Below are 22,880 nucleotides of genomic sequence, written 5' to 3'. Positions count from 1 at the left end.
TAATTCAGAAGCTAATGATTAAGACAAAATATTTCAAGATATTTCTGAAGTTTTTTTCCCTAGTAATTGAGTCTCTGACAATGCGATTCTTTTAAAAAAAGGATGATAGCATAAACTTAAATTATGATTTGTTTATAAGTTTGTCTGCTACTACCTGTTTATCATTCCCAAATGGGAAAATTCATTACCTTGCTTGTCTTCACATGACTTCCTATGTAGTCTAATAATTACAGAGAGAAATACCCATATATAAGGGGATCAAAACATGGATTTAAAAAAGCAAAGAGAAAGAAGAAGTGATTCACTGGATCTGACACCCTATTTAACATTTCAGGATCAAACCAATACCAAATTCCTAGGACGTAGTAGGGAGTCCAGCAGACAGTGAATGAAGTGGCAAAGGCAACCGTCATCTTTAGGGTCCTCAACCGAGCTCTTGGTATATTATTCTTGGATTGATTCAGTTGTAGATCTATTAGAAAGAGAAAAGAGTAGGTGTTTAAAGACCAGTTTTATTACAAGACTAAAATGGACAAAAAGGAAGAGAGAATCACTAATTCAACCTAATGAATATAATGGAAACAAATTTTAATGTTTTTAATAATGATAATTTGTTGGAAAAGCATGTTTTCCATTATAGCATATAATTAATAGAAAATATTAAAGATGATAGTGCTCTTATATTTTTCTACCAAACTAATTTGGATTTGAAATATTGTGGTACTCAAATTCTTAAAAATTTAAATTTGAGAGAGCAGACTGAGGTTGAGTAGAGTTAAGTTCTCTGCATCTTGGTTGAAATGCCAACATAGCCATGCATACTTTATAGGTTCATACATTTTAGTTTTTGAGAATGCACCAGGTTATTGAAGCAAAAAGTCACAACCATATTTGTAAAGTTTCAGATGAAACAGGTAATTACATGTTCAACAATTTTCCTCATATCTAACACACACACTCACAATCATACACAAATGTGCATAGTTATTTTGTGTGGATATAGAGGATTTGATGTGAAACAGAAGAGCTTGATTTAAACAAATATTTGGCTGCCATTTAAAGAATTGTACTTTGCTATCTTCTAGAAATCAGGTGTTTGATAGAGAGTTAGTGACAGCCCAGCAGGAACAATTCACCAATACTTACACTGGGTAAGTGGGGCAATAGTCCTTTCATTTTTATTTCCACAGTCCAAATTCAGAACATTAGGAGAGATAGCCTCATTTGTCAATGGAGATAATAAAAGGATTACATCCTGGGGTGATTGTGAATGTAATGAGTTAACATATGCGAACTGCTTAGAACAGTACCTGGCACATACTAAGTGCCACTCTGGGTATTGCTGTTTAAAAACTGTTCATCCACAACTAACACCAAATCTAAGGCATACATACTATGGGGATCCTGATGAAGGACCCGTGTGAGGGTGAAGATGATTTTTGCATTGCAGATCAACATGATGAGAAGAGGAATGATGAAGAGGCAGCTGAAGGTGAAAAAGTTGTAAAAGGCTTGATGCCACCATTGTGGGAAACTGCAGTGTGTTACACATTGATAGAAACCGTCTGACTGTCCGGAGCCATCAGATAAATGTATCATTCTGAAGATATATAACTGTATAGGAAATAAAAAATTAAAAAGTTGTGTTACTTTATTTCAAACAGTATTTGCATGTGTTCTTGAAAGTGTTCTGCATTCTGCTAGCCTTTTAGGATGCTGTTGCCCAAAGCAATTGCTGAGGTCCTTGATTTACCCTTTTGGGATTTCTATGAAAAGTTATAAGTGAATCTTTACTTAAAATATGTTTGGATGATGTGAATGGATCTATAGGATTTTTGATTTTTTTGGAAATTTTCTCAAACTTGTAGAGCAATCCTCAACCAAGGATTTAAATCTTGTTTCAATTTCAATTTCAGATGAAAATGTGCTGAGTAATCTTTGCAAGTAATTTTGTTCATCATCCCATCTGCAGCACTTAAAAACTATGGCATTTAGGATGTGCCCCCAAGCTATGTATTTAAATTTTATTTTTGAGAAAGAAAAAATCCAATAAAGTGGTCAAAACGGACAGTTGGACATGAACATACAGTTCACAAAAGAGATCTAATAGTCGCCATTATGCCTATGAAAAGATGTTCAACCTCATTCATGACAAGCAAATTGCTAATTAAGGCTTCACTGAAATGTAATTTTTCATTAACAAAATTGACAACATGGTAGCAACATGGTCTCATGGCAAGGCTGTGTGGAAACAGGGACTGTCAGACATTGCTAGTGGGAATGCAAGTTGGTATAGCTGTTTTGGAGGGTATTTGGCTGTAACTAGCATAATACATATTCATTTACCTTTGATCCAGCAATCCTACATCCAGGAATTTATACCTGGGTGATATACCCCTACCTACATTATATGAAAATACATTTGCATAGATTATTCACTGGTGCATTGCTTGTAATAGAAAAATATTGAAAAATCTAAGTACCAATTCATAGAACAGTAGCTGAATAAACTATGGTGGACCACATGATGGAGTGCTATATCATTATAAAAATAAAGAGTAAGGAAAATTTCTCTCTCTCTCTCTCTCTCTCTCTCTCTCTCTCTCTCTCTCTCCACACACACACACACACACACACACACACACACACACACACACACACACATATATCCTATCTAATAAGAGAGTAATATTAGAGGCAAATTGACCATCACTCCAACACACAAGATGGTTGCCCCATGTGGTCAAAGATGGCCAGCAGGGGAGGGCAGTTTGGGGTGACCGGGCCTGCAGGGGAGGGCAGTTGGGGGTGACCAGGCCGGCAGGGGAGGGCAGTTGGGGGCAATTGGGCCAGCAGGGGAGCAGTTAGGCGTTGATCAGGTTGGCAGGGGAGTGGTTAGGGGCAATCAGGCAGGCAGGCAGGCAGGCAAGCGGTTGGGAGCCAGCAGTCCTGAATTGTGAGAGGGGTCCCAGATTAGAGAGGGTGCAGGCTGGGCTGAGGGACACACATACCCCCGTGCATGAATTTCATGCACCAGGCCTCTAGCATATATATAAAAGCATAATATGCTAATTAGACCGGACAGCCAAATAACCTTCCAGATGTCCTTCTGGATGACTTTCTGGATGAAGCCTGGGCTGCGAGGGCTGAGGCAAGCCGCCATAGCTGTCAAAGTCCAAGGCAAGCTGCTGCGGCCATAAGGGCCAAGCCCCTTGCACAAATTTCATGCATCGGGCCTTTAGTCCTATATAATAAAAGACTGATATGCAAATCAACTGAACGGCTGAACAACTGGTCACTATGAAGCGTGCTGAACCAGGGGGCAGACGCTTAATGCAGGAGCTGCCCCCTGGTGATCAGTGCACTCCCACAGAGGGAGCGCTGCTCATCCAGAAGCTGGGTTCATGGCTGGCGAGTGCAGCAGCAGTGGCGGGAGCCTCTCCTACCTCCACGGCAGTGCTAAGGATGTCCGACTGACAGCTTAGGCCTGCTCCCCATGGACATCCCCTGAGAACTCACAGACTGCGAGAGGGCACAGGCAGACTGAAAGACCTCCCTGAGTGCATGAGTTTCGTGGACCGAGCCTCTAGTATATATATATATTTGTGTGTGCACCTATGTGTACATTTATTTATTTTCCAGTTCTGTTTGTTGAGAGACCTTAGAGATAATGACACATTAGTGCCCAGATATTGATTTCTAACTGTCATTGTCTACCAAAGGAACAAGAGCTCATTGGAGAAGTGGGTGATGCCAAGGCTTGGGCAGCAAAGTACAGTATGTGCTTAGAAAAGCTTGTTGTGCCAAAAGTCAGGCAGTAGTCAGAGAGTGACAGAGCATGTCAAAAGAGATCACGAGTCAGCTTGAGAGAGCTCCCCTTGGCCAAATCTAGGTCAGTTTAAGCTTGATAATAAAGGAAACAACTGATAAAAAATGAGAAACTATTGAATAAAGTAAGAATACATGGGTTCATTCTAACAATAAATTACAAAACAACAACAAACAGACGTGGAGGGGGAAAGCTCTTTGTTACCATAGAAAGGAACAACAGAATTACAGTAGTGGTAATCTATAAAAAGTGATTCAGGCAAAAATCATCAATGCATTGTAAAAACATTGGTCAAAGTGCAGAGAACAGATTACTTACATTTCTAAAAATATCTACCTACTGTATGTGCATTATAAAAAGTAAAATAACTATCATAGAGAAATAACCAAATAATTAAAGCTAATATTGCCAGTAATGGGACCAGTTGACAGCATCTGTTTCCTTATATAATGCACTAAGAAGAACTCAGCATCACTTCTTTTGTATTTCTGCTAAAGGTGCATAACCTGAAACTAACCATGAAAAAACACCGAACACAAATTGAGGGGCATTCTACAAAGTTACAAAGTAACATACCTGTACTCTTAAAATGTCAATATCATGAGACAAACAAACAAAAAGACTGAGTAAAGGGTGTAGTTTAAAGGGGTCCCAAGACACATGGCAACTCAGTCCACCACATAATCTTATAGATTTTCTTTTGTTAAAAGGGACATTACAACAACTGGTGAGATATGAATAAGGTATAGAGATTAAATACCTTGTATCAGTGCTATTTTTCTGATTTTGATACTTGTGATTATATGTGAGAAAAGTCACACTGAAATATTGAGAAAGAACATCCTATCTGAATTTATTTTTTAAGCAATTCAGAAAAAATGTATATGAGAAAGAACAAAACAAACAAGTGTACTAAAATGTTAATATTTGGGGAATCTGAGGGAAATGTATTCAAGAAATCTTTGTACAATTCTTGCAATCTTTCTCTAAGCATAAAATTATGCTTTCTTATAAAGCACAAATTGAATCAACTATTAAAGAAATGTTGCAAGTTGTTTTCAAAAATGAGTTGCAGGGGACATTTATTCATTCCTCATTTATCAAAAACATGCTTACCTAGTCATTTACAAGATTTCCGTGGAGAAACTTTAATTTACAATACAACCTCTATACTAATAAAAGCTTAGGTGGCATCACGCCCTTGTGCACGATGTCGTCACCATGAGATGGCCACCACGAGATGGTCGCACACACAGAGGAGGCGGGGCTCGGTGGCAGCTCGCAAGGTGAGGCCTGGGGGTCCCACGGATCAGTGCGGTGTGGAGGAGGCCGGTCCTAGCGGTCCTAGCGTCTCTTCCGCCTCGTGCGGAGGAGGCGGGTCCTGGAGGAGGCAGGTCGCAGCAGGGGAGGGCAATTGGGAGCAATTGGGCCAGCAGGGGAGGGCAGTTGGGGGCGATCAGGCCGTCAGGGGAGCAGTTAGGCGTCAATCAGGCTGGCAGGGGAGTGATTAGGGGGCAATCAGGCTGGCAGGCAGGAGAGTGGTTAGGAGGCAGCAGTCCTGGATTGTGAGAGGGATGTCCTAAACCGGCAGTGGGACATCCCCCTGGAGGGGTCCCAGATTGGAGAGGGTGCAGGCTGGTCTGAGGGACCCCCCACATGCACAAATTTCGTGCACTGGGCCTCTAGTCTCTTATATAAAAGGCCCGTGGTCGTCATGCTGTAACACTGTCACGACCAAATGAGCAGTGGCTCTTGCAGTGGGTGGGGTGGGGCGCGAGCTCCTAGCAGCAGAGAGCTACGAGTGGCAATGGGCAGGGCGGCCAGCTGAGGCAAGTGGAAGCAAGCTACTCAGGCACAATTTTGTGCATGCCGGGCATCTAGTTAATAAAATGAAAAGATAAGAGGGCCAAAGCACTTAAAAACTGATAGCAAGTAAATTCAAACCAAAATATTACAGGATTTCTTTTTTTAAGTCTGTAGTTTTTTATTTCTTCTTTTTAAAAATTGTTGTATAATTGACCTCAACAGTATATTAGTTTCAGATGAACAGCATAATGATTTGATGTATATATTCTAAACGATCACCACATTTAGGCAGTTTTAGGAATAAGGAGGGTCCATGGGGGAGGAAGGCATAGGTGAAGGCTTGGAGCCACCAGAAGGCATACATTCACAGAGAACAGAAAAGTGACACAAGATAAGGGGAGAGGAAGACATCCATTCACAGAAGATAGGGAAAAGCCACAGGATATGGGGAGAAAACGGAAATAAACTTTCACAAGGGATAGAGAAATGCCAACAAATGGGAGAAAGAGGAGAACAGATTTTCACAGGAGATAGAGAATTCTACCACTGAAGGGGTAAAACGAGGGGGGCACAACCATGTGGGGATTGGGCTTTGAAGCTGATATTCTGCAAAAGAGTGACAAATTAGAAGGCAGTAGGAAGAGACAAAGCACTGCAGCCTTTATAAACCTTAGCAAAAAAGAGCTTGGTGGGTTACCCCCTTGGGATCCCCTCCCTACATGGGAATCTGTACTTGCTTTCAATATATTTCCACCCATTTCTTCTACCACCTTTGGTTCGTGGCTTCATTCTTCAAATCCATCTGGACAAGAACCTGGGAAAGAAATCACCATTGCATCCTGCTCAAGAAAACACCCGGAATCAACCATACATAGTTACACATTTTCTATTTCATTGTGAAACTTCTAAGTACAGTATATTCCCCATGTTGAACATTATATCCCCATGACATTTATAACTGGAAATTGGCATGGTTTGCTCCCCTTCACACACCGCCTCCTGGCTCTGACCATCACCAATTTTTTCTTTGTATCTAGGAGCTTGATTTTCTTTTTCTTTTTAATATTGTACATATAACAATAGTATATAGTATTTATGTTTTCTGTCTGATTTGTTTCACTTAGCAAAGTCCCTTCAAGGTCCATCCATGTTGTTACAAATGGCAAATTTCCTTCTTTTTTATGATTGAATAATATTCCATGGTGTGTGTGTGTGTTTGTGTGTGTGTGTGTGTGTGTGTGTGTGTGTGTGTGTTTATACATTTCTTTATCCATTCATCTATAAGTGGACACAGGTAATTTCCATATTTTGGCTATTGTATCTAATGCTATAGTGAACATGGGAATGCATATATCTTTTCAATTTAGTGTTTTTGCTTTCTTCAGATAAATACATAGAAATGGGATTGCTGGATCACATTAAAATAGGAATTTTAAGGGTGAAATAGGCAGGTTTAGGGAATTTTTAGGATTGGGGGGTCCATGGAAAAAAACACAGGGCTACAGAGCAGGAGTTACATTTCCATAAGACAAGGAAACTGGGAGTAGCTAAAGGTCTATATTTACAAAATAAAGAAGGAGGAAGAAAGCCCAGAGGGAAGGAGAACAATGAGGGAGGAGGGCCTCAGGAGTTACTATAGTAACCAATTCAAAAGGGAATATTGACCAATCAGAAGGGATATCAGGACATAGGGACTTGCAGCCTTTATAAACTGTGGAAACAGGAAGTCGGTGGGACTCTTTCCCCCTCCCCACATGGGAGTCTATACTTGTTTTTCAATAAATCTCCACCTTTGCTATACCATCTTCCGTCTGTGGATTCATTCTTCGACTCCAATGGACAAAGAATCTGGGGAACCATCCTGCCCAGGGGAACACCATGTGTTCCAGTACAAAAATCCTGTATCAGTATGGTAGTTCTATTTTTAATTTTTTGAGGAACCTCCATACTGTTTTCTATAGTGGCTGTATCAAGTACATTCCCATCAGCAGTGCACAAGGTTTCCTTTTGTTCAGATCCTCATCAACATTTGCTATTTCTTGTCTTTTTTTTTTTTTACAACAGCCATTCTAACAAGTATGAAATACCTAACTGTGGTTTTGATTTGCATTTCCCTGATCATTGGTGATGCTGAGCACCTTTTCATGTACCTATTAGTCATTAGTATGTCTTCTTTGGAAAAATGTCTAATCAGATCCTCTGCCCAATTTTTAATTGAATTGTTTGTTTTTTTGCTATTGAGTTGTATGAGTTCTTTAAATACAGTCATGTGCCATCTAACAATGGGCATCTGCTCTGAGAAATGCATTGTTAGGCCATTTTGTTACTGTGTGCACATCACACAGTGCACTTATACAAACCTGGATAGTATAGCCTAGTGCTCTGGAGGGGAGGAAAATAATTTTCCCAAGAACCCTCTGGATTCTTGGTAGAGACCCCTTGTAATAAAAGACAGATTAATTTAGAAAAACAAAAAACAAATGCTTAATTACATGCATAACTCACATCTACATGGGAGAGACCCTGTAAAACAGGCAACTTGCCAAAGTGGCTGAAGTCACCACCTTACATATTATCTTCAGCTGAAGCGAAAAGAAGATGTTGAGGGTAGGGGACTGAGTTATGTTATGCAGATTTAATGTCTATTGCATTGATGTGAACTTCTAGAGATAAGGTCATTCCCTTTTCTTGGTACCAGGAGAGAGACACCCTTACAGATGGAGATTTAATCAAATGTAAATGTGTATTTTTTTTAAATAAAGGGTAACCTCTAATTGTTTTATTTCAGAGTTTCTCCCATATCTTCAGTTTTTTAAAAGTGAACCGGCCTAAAATAAACCTTGTGCAAAAATGGCATATTTTGGGGTGACAAATTCTGTTCCCTTACAGCTCCTAGGCAATAAACCAGCACAGCATGTTACTGTATTGTATACCATAGGCACTTGTAATACAATGGTAAGTACTTGTGAAATGCATTGTGATAGGAGAGCTACAATATCACTAGCTGATAGGAAAAATTCAGCTCCATTATAATCTTACTAGTGGCCTGGTGCATGAAATTCATGCACGGGGGCAGTGTCCCTCAGCCTGGTCTGCACCCTCTCCAATCTATGGGATCGGGCCTAAACTGGCAGTCTGACAGCCCTCTCACAATCTGGGACTGCTGGCTCCTAACTGCTCAACTGCCTGCCTGCCTGATTGCCCCCAACTGCCCTTATCTGCCAGCCTGCTCACCCCCAACTGCCCCCTCACTGCTGGCCTGCTCGCCCTCAACTGCCCCCCGCTGGCCTCCTCACCCCCAACTTCCCCCTCTGCCGGTCTGCTTGCCCCCAACTGCCTCCCCACCAGCCTGCTCACCACCAACAGCCCCCCCCCCCCACACCTTGCCAGCCTGTTCTCCCCTAACTGCCTCTGCCTCGGCCCTGCCACCCGGAAGGTCTCCCAGTCTAATTAGCATATTACCCTTTTATTAGTATAGATGGGACCACCACTGTCATATACTAGTATAATGGTTGAGGAAGAATTACTGTATTTTGGATATTAACCCCTTATCAGATACCTGATTTGCAAATATTTCTTCCTATTTGGTAGGTTGTCTTCTAATTTGGTTGATAGTTTTGGCACCATTGTAATTAACCTAGTTATTAATAACAGGAGAGAAACAAAGGGAATGCCACATATTATAGGCATGTCACTTGGGCAGCTTTATCAGGAAGCTGCAGTTTAACACTCCCCAGGGAGCCGTCAGGGGTCTATTCCCCACAGATCCATGGGGGAAGGGACTGAACTGGGTGAATAGAGGAATGTCCAATAAAGTCTGACAAAGGGAAGGTACTTCTCTGTCAGTCAACACCTGGGAACAGGCCATTGGCCAGAGTAGGCATGGCCAGTGCAAGATTTGTAATATTAAATACCCTAAACAAAGGAGTTCACTCTCTTGGATTTTCTTGGTCTCTTGTGCTCTTGGCTCTTGGCATGTTGTACTTGACCCCTGGCCTGTGGGACTCTCAAACCCCTGATCTCTTGCATTTACTCACCTGGTCCACAGCCATGTGGATCTCACACAATGGACCAATGGACTGCAATAGGCCTAATGCTAAACCGGATCCAACTGCAATATGGAACAGAAACTCTGGACACTGACTTTGCTTTTAGTTTTACTGACTTCCCAGCTGTACTTCTCCTGGGCCTGGATTAAGAGAAATAGGACTTTGGAAACCCAAGGATATAGTTCCTCATAAATAAAAATCACTCATCCTCCCATTCAAGTCTCAGAAAATTATTTTTCTCAAGATATCATTAGGACTCCACCCCCAGCACTCAGTCAGGAAAGGGATACCCCACTTCCACTGATAATAGTTTTCTTTGCTGTACAGTAGCTTTGTAGTTGGGTGCAGTTCTACTTGTTTATTTTTGCTTCTGTAGCCAGGATTTCTTTTATTTTAAGTAAGTGAGGGACAGCCTTTTTAAATGTATTTTATTGCATTAGAAAAAAATTAAATTAAACTTATTTATTTAACAGCCTATTTCTTTCCTTTTTGAAGTGATGAAGCAGGAGTGGAATATGCTTTATATATATTGAAAAAATACTATATTTTTGCCCTGGCCCATGTGGATCAGTGGTTAGAATGTTGGCCTGTGCACTGAAGGGTTGTGGATTCGATTCTAGGTTGGGGGCACATACCTGGTTTGCAGGTTCACTAGGGGCATGTGTAGGAAGAAACCAATCAATGTGTCTCCCTCCCTCCCTTACACTCTAAAAAATCAATGGAAAAAATATTGTCGGGTGAGGATTAATTAAAAAAAACACAACAAAAACCAAAAACCCACACGCCTATATTTCCTTTCTTTTCTTTTACAGTAGAAACATTTGAATAAACTATAATTATAATAAAAATATAAGTAAATATAATAAAAAATGAATCCAGTTTCTTTTATTTGTAATTAAAATGTTGATTTTTAGTTTCAAGGGCAAAAATAATTTAAAAATAATCCACTAGAGGGCGCCCAATGATCATATCAAGAAACTCAAACACGCAGTCAGCTAATTCTATTTTATGATCCTGACCAACTTTTTCCTCAACATAAAGTGATTCTTTCAGTTTTCCATATTTCTTTTCAAGCTACCTTACTTAAAGCTCAGTTTTTAATTTGACCAAACAGATGTGAGTTGAAGTCTTTGGAAGGGTTACTTTACATAGAACCTGAAAGTCCTATATTTCCTTAAAATCTTTACTTCCCTTCCCACCTTCCCAATTATACTTGGAACCAGATGACCTGAGTTTTACTTTATGCTCTGCACTGGGCCACATTTTCACTTTAATGTTTTAAGTTATAATGATGACACTTTCAATAATAGTGACTTTGAAATATGGTACTATGATTTGAATTTTTAAAAAACATATTTTATTGACTTTTAGAGAGAGAAAAAGGGAGAGGGAGAGAGAGAGAAACATCAATAATGAGAGATAATCATTGATAGGCTGCATCCTGCACACCCCCTACTGGGGATCCAGCCTGCAACCTGGGCATGTGCCCTGACTAGAATCTAACTGGCGACCTCTTGTTTCCTAGGTTGAATCTCAACCGTTGAGCCACACTGGCTGGGCTGGTTTGAATTTTGGTTATCATCTTTTTTTATTTAACAAATACTTGTGTGTGTGTGTGTGTGTGTGTGTGTGTGTGTGTGTTTGTGTTTTAATTCGCACCTGAGGATATATATTTTTATTGATTGATTGATTTTAGAGAGAGGAAGGGAAAGAGAGAGAGAAAGAAACATCAATGGAAGAGAGAAACATTGATTGCCTCCTAAAGGCACACTGACCGGGGATTGAACCCACAACCTAGGTATATTCCCTGCCTGGGAATCGAACCTGCAACCTTTATGTGTATGAGATGATACTCCAACCAACTGAGCCACCTGGCCAGGACAAAATGCTTATTTTTAAAGCAACTCCTTGGTTAAAAACTATACTAGGGGCTGTCTGTACTAAACAATAAATCAGGTATATCCTACTATCAGGGTATTAAATATTTGGTAAAGAAGATAGAGCATGAATGTGACACCTGCAATACAAGATAGACTGTAATAGTTCAAAAAGAGAAGTATAGTAAAGTGTTATGGAAAATCAGAAAGTTACTTGCTCATAAACTGGTTGTTTGAGGCTTGGTTCGGTTTATTTTATGCTCAAGGCCACGTTCATTTTAATGATTATTAGAGGGATCACTTTACTTCCAGTGGTTCTTTTGTCCTTGGATTATATTTCTTTAATTTCTTTATGTTTCTCCTCTCTTATCCTTGGCCCTAGTTTCATTAGTGTTTGCTTTATTTTGCCATAAACAAGAGCAATCTGTTTTCCTTTCTTTCAGTCAATTGCAGATGCTCATTTCTTTTTAGAATATTATTTTTAACCCTTACCTTACCCAAGACTAATTACACCATTACCTAATCTTTTCTAAAGGTAATTATCTTCAGGTGATATGATTCAGTTTCCTCATCTATAAAATGGAGATGTTAACAGTATCTACCCCTACCTAGTTGATATCATGACAATTAAACAAATAAATACTTGGAAAATGCTTAGAATAGTGCCTGGCACACAGCACTATATAAGTCACAACCGTTATTATAATAAAATTAGAGGCCTGGTGAACGGAATTCATGCATGGGTAGGGTCCCTTGGCCTGGCCGGTGGTCAGGGCCTACAAGGGCCTTCTGGCTGAAGGCCGAGGCCTCCCTTCCCAGCTGCCAGCAGCCTGCTGGGGCCTTCCTTCGTTCTGCGCCACCCCCTGGTGGTCAGCGCACATCATAGCGAGAGCTAGAACTCCAGGTCTCCCGGTCGAACTCCAGCGAGGACACTGCATATTAGCCTTTTATATATATTGATTTTTGAGGCACAGAGCTTATAAATATGTGTTCATATATATTTATTTATATATTTATAAATATATGCCATCTTTTTTCCCCCCTGAAATCCCTTAACCATCTATTCTCACCTTACACTTTCCCTGTCTTTCCCTTTCCTTCAGGTAAAAATGAAATAAACAATGCTGCGTAGTGTGGTATAGTGTAGTAGTTAAAAGCTCTGGGTATGAAGGTAATTGGGTGCACTGTCACCTTCACTTACTAGATGGTAATGTTGGGCATATTATATAACATCCTTATCCTTAGTTTGTTCATGAATAAAATAAGGGCAATAATCATATCTAATTCATAGGGTTGTTGGAGCCTTACATGAAGTAATGAAAAAAAAAAAGCATTTAGTAACTTCCTATCCAATATTTATGTCCTCCATAACTATTATTTATCATCATCATCATCATTGTTGTTATCTGCTGTTAGTTTGCTATTACTGTGTTCCAGTACAGTTCTTGGCATATTGTGTGTGTGAGAGAGGAGTATTTATTGAATTTAAGTTGCCTGTCAAGTTCAAAAGTGCATTCTAGCACTATAAATTTTTTGTGTCAAGGCAAGCCTCCACACATCTTCAGACCACACATCTTTATAACAAAGACTAAAGGATGGCTCATATATCTTGCCTGTAGGCCTAGGTTAACTATAGAATTTAAATACTGTCAAAATGTAATGTTTCATATTAAGCAGTGGTATGAGCTTAGTGGTATAAACTCTTTCTGTAAATAATCTGCTACTCTGGAATTCTTGTGGTCTTAAATGACTGTTATTGAAAACCATGTAATTTTTAATTATATATGGACACACCTAATTCAGGAAATGTTTTCTCAACATGTACTTACCAGCCTAACCACAGATGCTCTTAATTCAGATTGTCTTTTGGTCATGTTTGCTGCCTTTTTTTTTCTTTTTTACTTTTCTCTACTCTTCCCTTTTCTTCTTTTTTCTTTCCTTCTTCCCACTCTCCCTCCTTTCCTTTGCTCTTTCTTTCCTTCTCCTACTTTTAAAAATTATGCCTCCAATACTAGATTTATTAAGTACCTATCAGATTGAGTAGGATAGTTTGGTGACTAGGGAGCAGGTTGGCCAAACTTACTTATCAGTCAGAATAAATTTGAAATAATCAACCTTTATATAAGCAATTCTCTTTACTGTTTTTCAAAGAACTATGCATTTCAATACCCATATTTCCCTATTATTTTTTCACCTGACTTGATGAAAGAAGGAGTGAAGACAGGAAGAGAGGAATGAATAAACATTAACTGAGTATTTATAAAGTCTTATAGTAGATGATACTTTATATATCTTATTCTTTATAATGTAGTCTTTAAAATTGCACTTAAACTTAATTAAGTAATTTACACAGAATCACATAGCTGGTAAGAGATAGTATTGAGCTTTGAAGTCACCTTTGTTTTAATCCAATACCCATGCCATTTCTACTATCCCACTGCCTGTCATACTTTGTTACAGGGGGGTGTAAGATCTTCAGAGAGACTATTACTGGGGCTAGTGTATAGCCAAGCAGAAGACTGGGCCTCCCTTATCCCTATTCAACCAGAGCATATCTGTTTTATTTATTGGGGCTTCACATAGATTTTTTAAAATTTCCATTACTCATAAAAAGTTTGAAAGTTCCTACAGTACATATGCTAAAACCTTTGGAAATATATCTCCAATCCATCATAGAATGTAGTTTCTGAGGTTAGTAATAAGAAAGGTGGAAAACCAAGGTGGCCAATTTGAAATTTGGTCTTTCTGAGCTATAGCAAAATGCCATAAATTCCCAGGCTGCCGGGCCTAAATTTTGACAATGAACTTGTTATATTTTTTAACTTGGTAATGAATTACTCAAGTAATAGAAAATTAAAATATGTACCAAGGGATGAAGATTAAAGTCAATTGTAAATTAGCCACGGCAGGATGTGTCTTTGTCAATGGGTTTGTCCCCAGAGTGTGGTGAAGCATGAAGTACACTCACCATGTGTCACAGAAGCCCTCTCTATGTCTCATCTTCCCCATCAAATATAAGTAACATTAGTCACAGGGTTGAAACCCCATTTCAGAGATAGCAGAGAGCCATAATAAAAAGAAAAACTGGCATTAATAAAAAAATAACAACAGGTCAAGTGACATTGGGAGAGCCAATGAATCCTTTAAACCTGTGGTTTCCAAGCTGCAGGTTGTGCCTATCAGGTAGTTGTAATCAACCGTTAAAAATAAGATGGAACAGAGTAGATATTTGTTTAATGAAAATCTGTTCTCAGTCATAGGTGTGTGAAAGACAGACAGACAAACCATGTCTCTATGTAGTATGTATGCTGCCAAAAAGATTTGAATGTCATTATTTTCAAAGGTTCTTTTTGGACATTCTCTCATGCTTAAAATGGGGACAATAACATGGTTCTACTGTACTTCATAGAGTTAATCCTATATAATAAAGAGGTAATAAGTAAATTAACCCTCATACCCTCACAAAGATGACTGCCTATGACCAAGCTGGCAGGGCGGTTATTAAGGGACGACCAAACAACTGAACAAGCAGGTGCATGGGGCAACAAGGCCAGCAGGGGGGTTAGTGAGGGATGAGCAAATGACTGAACAAGCAGGCTGTGTGGGGTGACCAGGCCGACAGGGGGGCTGTGAGGGGCAACCAGGCCAGTGGGCAGGGGGCAGTTTGGGGAGACCATGCCAGCAAGGGGGGCAGTTGAGGGCAACTAGGCCAGCAGGGGGGGCAGTTAGGGGTGACCAGGCTGGCCGAGGGGGGCAGTTGGGGGCAATCAGGCAGGCAGGGGGATATTGGGGGTGACCAGGCTGGCAGGCAGGTGAACGACTAGGAGCCAGTGGTCCAGGATTGTGAGAAGGATGTCTGACTGCCAATTTAGACCTGATCCCTGGGATCAGGCCTAAACCAGCACTTGGACATCCCCCAAGGGGTTCTGGATTGGAGAGGGTGCAGGTTGGGCTGAGGGGACAACCCCTGTGCACAAATTTTGTGCACCGGGCCTCTAGTGTGAATATAACATAAGATTACATATTTTAGTTTTTTCAGGAAACTTTACACAGTTCCTTACAAATTTAAAGTGCTGCTGGAAGTAAAGATGGGTCATTTGTTTTACCAAAAAATATATGTCACCATAATTTCTGTGGCCTATTTCACATAAACCTCTCAGAGTAATGTATTTGAGGTCAGGCTATTTATCACTTGAAATTCCTAAACAATTTAAAATTAATTTTATGTTTGTTTTTTTTTATTACATCAAGATAGATAAGTTTTGGTATTTTCTTTCTGTTGTTGCTGTAATATACTTAGATGGAAATAATTGAGTTAATAAATCAATATTTTATTTATAGCCTTTGGGAGAGTCCTTTTAAAAGAGAGTGAAATGGTGGGTTTGTGTTTCAGTTATCATAAATTGGCTTATTTCTGCTGTTTTAACTTTCATCTTTGTCAGTATTCCAAATTACCAACCACCTTTTGAATAGCCAGCCTATATAATAAAAGGCTAATATGCAAATTATCCCCTTGACTGGGAGTTCGACCAGGAGTTCTATGGGAGTTTGACCAGGGGACTAGGCCAGCCGACCAACTGCCCATGGCCCCCCCCCCCCCCACCAGCCGGCCTTGCCCCCAATCAGCCCCCCCACACCCTGATTGGGGGTTGGGCCAGCTGGCCAACTGCCTGTGGCCCTCTCTCCCTGCTGGCCAGTCCCAATGTCCCAGATCAGGCTGGCAGGCAAACCTCCCATGGCCCCGATCAGCCCCGATCACTGGCCAGGCTGAGGGACCCCACCCGTGAACGAATTCGTGCACTGGGCCTCTAGACTATATATAAAAAAGCCTAAGGGACTGTTATGATGGAACGACCAGACGACTAGAATGACTGGTCTCTATGCCGTGCACTGACCACCAGGGGGCAGACACTCAGTGCAGGGCTGCCCACAGCCCGCAGGCCATGATTACTGATGGGGCCTGCAGGCCAATCTCCCAGTCTCTTCCCCCCACCCCAGCCAGCAGGCCCCATTGAGGCCAGGCCCCCAGGCTGGGACAGGGAACTGGGGGTGGGTGGCGGTGGATGCAGCCCCTTTCCCAGGGGGGCCGAGAGCTGGCTCCTTCCTCGGGGCTGGCGGCCAATATCCCAGGTTCCTCCCCCTGGTTCTCCCCCTGACCGGCAGGCCCTGATCGGCCCGCCACCCGCCTGCTGGGGTTGCAGTTGGCCCCTGCCACAGCCAGCAGGCCCCGATCACCTGATCGGGGCCTGCCAGCCAACCTCCCAGTGCCTACCCCTGGCTGGCAGGTCCCAATCGCCTGATCAAGGCCAGGCTGCCGGGCTGGGACACAGAACTGGGAGTGGGTGGCAGTGGACATGGGTGGCGAGGGAAGGAGGAGGGAGGGAGGCAGGGAGGCTGGGAACCTGATCAGTCCTGATTGCTGGCCAGGCCTAGGGACCCCACCCATGCATGAATTTTGTGCATTGGGCCTCTAGAACTTATATAAAGGCCTTATATCATCAATATCATGTCCTAAAGCAAATGTTTTTAGCCCTTTTCAAAGTCAGCCTTTCCTCCCTTTTCACATAGAAAGGCAGACAAAGAAACTCTTCTTCTCAACCTACCTGTCTGTTTCTGTAGTTTTACCATTAAAACTCCTTGACCAAAAATATTATTAGAGTTTTATTTTACTCCCTCCTATTATTAACCCCCTATTATTAAAGCCAATTTGTTGCTAAGCTTTGCTTTTTGTTTGAAATGTCCCTTGTAATTACTATCAATTCCCTCTGACTCCACCCTAGCCCTCAGCCTAATCACCTCTTTGCCAGATGTTCTGAAAAAGCTTCTTTGTCTCTCTTCTCTCTGCATACATTTTATTAAAATATTTTTGTTAAAAATTATTTTAGTAATGTACATAACATGATGACTATAGTTAACACTGCTGTATGATATATAGGAAAGTTTTAATGGATTAGATCCTAATAGTTCTAATCACAAGAAAATTTATTTATTTATTTTTTTGTATTTTAAATGACGGTAGTTAGCTGCACCTATTGTGGTAATTATTTCACAATATATGTAAGTCTTTTTCTTTAAAGTAAAGTGGTACATTTATAAAGATATGATAAGTTCAAATAAGTCACTCAAAGTACTAGAACAACATCATATAAATAAATGTCAAAGGTTATGTTTAGGAGATCGATAAAAATACAAAAATTTGGCCTGACTGGTATGGCTGAGTGGTTGAGTGTTGACCTAGTAACCATGTGGTTGAGTGTTGACCTATTGCCCATCTCTCATTGATATTTCTTTTTTTCTATCCCTCTCCCTTCCTCTTTCTCTAAAATTAATAAAGATATATTTTAAAAAATACAAAAATGCTTTAGAAAGAGGAAGGGAGAGAGAGAGAGAGATATCAATTGGTTGCCTGCCATACACACAGCCCTACCAAGGATTGAAACTGAGACCTAGGTATGTGCCCTGCCTGGGAAGGGAACCAGAAATCTTTTGGTGTACTGGACGATGCTCCAAGCAACTAAGCAACCTGGTCAGGGCTGCATTTGAATTTATATAGACATTAAAATGAAGAAGCTCCCAGTTAAGGAAAAGGCAAATCATTTTATATAGCCTTTTATGAAAAAAGAAGGGTACAATTATGATAACTTTGTAAAATGCTAGGATTAGGGAAAAATAACAGTAGCTCTTTATATCTATGCACCAATTTTCTATGGTAAACAATTAATTTTATAAACATGAAAACAAACAAAAAGTGCATATTTCTAATATAATTTCACAATATATGTAAGTCACTCCATCATGTGGTACACCATAAATTCATACAGTGATGTATGTCAGTTCTAAAAAGAAAAAAACCATTTTACCCTTTGCACAGGTCTCACAGCTATATTGCTCCCACATTAATTTCAAAATTCCCTGGCTTTCAATAGCTATAATATAAATTCATTTTACCCCATTCATTAATTCATTTATCCAAACTCTTTTTTTTTTTTTTTTTGTGAAACATGGAAGATTTATTTCATCTGGAAAAACCCCAGAGTATCCAAACATTTTACATTTCTATTTTTGCTAGGTATCTTATTGGGTACTGTGAATATGAAATATGTTAAACACAACAGTCTCCACTATTTAGGAGCATATACCTTCAAGGCAAAGACAGGCAGACAACATAACCACATCACTTTATGACAAAGAAATAGTACCCTATGAGGTTAACCAAATCTAATTTCCTGCTGGTCCCAACTCTCAATTTGTCACTTCAGCCAAACACATCTATAAAAATCACACTTCCAACCTTCGTTGAAAATATATGTGCTCCTTGACTTATTTTTTTTCCATCCAAATACCATCCCTCTTTAAAAACTTGGCTAATTGCACCTTTACCCTAAAATCTTCCTTTATCATTTCAAGTCATACTCATCTCTCCCTCTCTTAACATTTGTAATAGGTTTAAAATAATTTAGTATATAGTTAAATTAGCTTTATATAAGTTTTGTTTCCACAACTGAATTACATTTTCTTTGAGGGTAATTTTTTAATTTTGTTAATACCACGCTCAGTGCTAGAAACCCAACTTTGGTTATCTTCCCCAACGTTGGTTATCTTCTTCAAGAAAACCAATCAAAAAGCAGCACTCATACTTTAAAGAAACAAAATGGAAAATTTCAAAACATAGCCATAGCCTTAGCTAAATAACTTAATTTCAAGTGATATATTTGCTACATCTATTCTTAGCTACTCATTCACTGTGAGAACAATTGTATTGTACTTTCCCCCAGGGAAAGAAAAACATTTTTTTCCCATTTTCCCTGCTATAAAACAAACACTAATTGGTTAACAAAAAAATATTGGTTACGTGTGGAATTAGTGAAAAAATTTAGTTACCTGGCTTTCTTGTGTCTTGTACTATTTGTATAGTGAGTCTTGCATTGCCTTTTTTTTTTCTTTTACCATCTGGCCAGTTTAGAATGTCTAAATAAATTTCCATTTGTAGTGGTACGTTTTTGGAGGATCCTGGTTAAGTCTGACTTTACTTCTTGATCCCCCTTGAGCCCCAAGTTCTTCATCTAGTACATTTACATGCATACAGCGAACTTGTTTATTTGTTACTAAAGGATCTTTCTATTTGCAAGAATGTGTCCTTTTCTTCAAAGGTATGACTTCTGACAAAGGCAGATTCTATAGATCAATTAACCAGGTAGCCTCTGTTGAAAACAATCTGGAGAGATCTCTATCTGCCTTTTGCAGAAGAGGGCCTGTGCAACAGTCTTAGAGTTTTGCTAATAGTCGGTTACAGTCTAACTTTCCTCCAGAAAATTTTAAGTCAACCTCAGGAAAATATTCAAAATTCCAAAAGTTCAAGGTTTTCCTCTTTATTGAATCCCACTCAGCTGCAAATTTTAGATCAACATACTAACTGAGAACAATTCTCTCTGAACTGCAATGACAGAATTCTTAACGTTTCCACTCAAGAGGTCCCAAGTAAGACAAGTTATAAATACTTTCTAGCTATGCAAATTTCATAGTTCCTAAAGATCCTCTCAATTTGCCATGTCAACCAGAAAAAAAAGAAAATAGGTGGAAAACTAAGATGGGAATGCAGTCAAGTTTGAGAATGACTACATTTTGGGGGAGTATTTAGTATGCACCAGAGATAATTCTAGACACTTTAATCCATGTTCATTTAATCACACAAGCTGCATGAAGTAGGCATTACCTCTATTTTATAAATGAAGGAAGTGAAACCCAGAGAGGTTAAGAAATTTGCCCAAGGGAACAGTGCCAGGATTGAACTCTACTCTCTGACTTCCAGAGCCAAGCTCTTAAGGAGAATACAATACTGCCTTTGACTTACAACAAAACAGTACTCAAGTTGAGATAGGAAATCTGTGATTGCCACAGCGTAACACGTTCCTGATAATGGTTTACCTGTGGTCCAGCAAAGAGGCCACTGAGGAGCCACGCCACGCCAATCAAGGACAGTCCCAGCTTGCTGTTGCTCACAGGTAGCGGTCTCGTGATGGCCAGGGAGCGGTCCAGGCTGATCACCACCATCATGAAGGCTGGGGCGTACATGGAGAGAAGCTTCAGGTAGCTGAGCACTTTGCAGAGGAGCTCCCCCCCATACCATTGGACGGTGATGTTCCACATTCCGTCCAGTGGCATGACAATCAGAGTCTCCAACAGGTTGGCTAAAGTCAGATGTTTTAAAAGCACATTCATTCTCGAGCGCTTCTTCCCTTTCTCTTTCTTCCGAGTCCACTGCTTAAGTTTCAACAAGAAAGTAGCATTGAAAGTCGTGGAGAGTAGAAAAAGGAAGAACGTAACGGTCACTCGAATCTTTCCAGACAGGGTCAGGGTGGGGAGGCTGCCCTGCATCAGCGGGCTGCTGCTGTTGCTGGACGAACAGTGATGTTGACTCTGCTCAGCAGAGGCACCGTTTGCCATCTTTCCCAACTGGTAGAGCTTCAAGACTTGTGCTCCTGGCACTTCTGCTGTTTTATTGTAATTGAACCTATTTTATTTCTGTCACCAGTTTAGATGTATGACAAATTTTGTTCCTGACATACTTTATATTTAATGCAAAAGATCAAGGTGAACTTGTTTTGTGGGTTTATAATCCAACAGAGTGCTAAAACAGAGCCTGCCAAACACATTCTGAGGGCCAAACGTAACTGTAGAACCCCAGCAGATGGCCTGGTTGTCACAACATTTTTCCTGATGGAAGGACACTTGAAGCTTAATTTTGAATTTAAAATTTACTCAGGATGTTATTAAAATAACAGTAATGAAGAGATTTTCTAAAAACGAATGTGTTAGTGTTCCATCCAACAGATGCAAAATAAAAATGAAGAAAAAGACAAAAATAACTCAGTTAAAATCTGTTGTTTGAAGAAATGAATACATTTCTCAAAAGCATTTGTTTTCTTTTAAAATCACATGCTGCTATGCATTCAAACACTAGACAAATATATTAACTTAATGACATCCTCCACAAAACATAAATTAATAACAACAGTTAGAATCAAATTGATATAATACAAATTGGACTGCTTCAAAGTTATCCATCAGTCTTAATGGTCAGATTATCCATGCTTAAGTTAGAATAAAAATGGTAAACTATTTAAAAAAATTATTGCCTCGCTTATATAATTGTCTCAATATTATACTTACCATCATTGTACATTATTGCATATAGTAACTAGTTATGGGAGAGAATGCTGTATTAATGCTATAACCACATTTGTATGTTTCTATATAATATGAATATTTGCTTATATTCCTTATATCAGGTCATTTCACCTTGGGGCCACTTAGAAGCTTTCTCTGTATTGCTATTTTAACTTTCATGGTGAGTGTTTGGTGATGTTACTTACAAATACTGGTATGACTTACATTGGCATTTATTAAATCACCAGCTTGATTTGTTTTATGTTAACTAGTTTGATTCTGTGGCAGCCAAAGCTGGAAGAATATTAAAAGTGGCTCTTTTGACTAAAATGTTTTATTCTTCTTGGTTCATTTATTTGCATGTTTCTGGTTTATGTTCATTTATTTAAAACAAAACTTTCGGAAGTTGATTCTTCTTTTTGTTGTTGTTAATCCTCACCTGAGGATATTTTTTCCATTTATTTTTAGAGAGCGTGAAAGGGAGGGGGACAGACAGAGAGAAAGAGAAACATCAATGTGAGAGAGTCATATCAATTGGTTCCTCCCGCATGCACCCCTTGTCAGGGAATTGAACCCTAGACCCTTCAGTCTGCTGGCCGATGCTCTATCCACTGAGCCAAACTGGTCAGGGCAGAACATGGTCATTTAAAGAACACAGAGAGATTGGGGAGCATTGCAAAGTAAGAAGGAGATCACAACAGAGTAAAACAAGAATATAACATTAAAACAAGTTATAATGGAGTAAGAGATCATAACCTTAGATAGAGATTTGCATTTAAGATTCTATATATGAAGCTGTTCTGACTCACAAGAAAATATAGGATGTGTCCATGAAAGTGAATAGAAGCAGAGAGTGAATGAGGTTTGATGCATTTAAAGAGCTCAAAGAACCGTGAATCTATGCTGTTGGATGGGTGGATCAGCCATATGGATTTTGAAGGTGCTCATTGATTCTGGCAATAACGATACTATTAGCAATATTTAACACATACTGGCTACTTACTATGTGTCAGGCACTTTTCTAAGCATGTTACATACATTAACACATTTGATCCTTACACCAGCCTTAGAGGTCAGTACTATTGTTATCTTAATTTTGTGGTTGAGGAAAGTGAAACATAGAGCACCACTTACACACCTGAACTAGGATTA

At 39.7% G+C, this 22,880-nt stretch overlaps 1 protein-coding gene across 1 annotated transcript; it reads right to left on the bottom strand.

Moving 5' to 3' along the window:
* Nucleotides 1–227: 227 nt before the first annotated feature.
* Nucleotides 228–21,005, bottom strand: GNRHR (gonadotropin releasing hormone receptor; the record flags this gene model as incomplete). The annotated part of the gene is made up of 3 exons (XM_081083689.1): nucleotides 228–472; nucleotides 1,395–1,614; nucleotides 20,487–21,005. 3 exons carry the CDS (start codon nucleotides 21,003–21,005, stop codon nucleotides 228–230), a joined length of 984 nt encoding a protein of 327 aa, XP_080939815.1.
* Between the last annotated feature and the right edge of the window lie 1,875 nt (nucleotides 21,006–22,880).

This window comes from Myotis nattereri (genome assembly GCF_964212035.1).
Source record: "Myotis nattereri genome assembly, chromosome: 1".
NCBI lineage: Eukaryota > Metazoa > Chordata > Mammalia > Chiroptera > Vespertilionidae > Myotis > Myotis nattereri.
The sequence above is the reverse complement of the archived record's forward strand: the minus strand, read 5'-3'. Positions and strand labels throughout refer to the sequence as shown.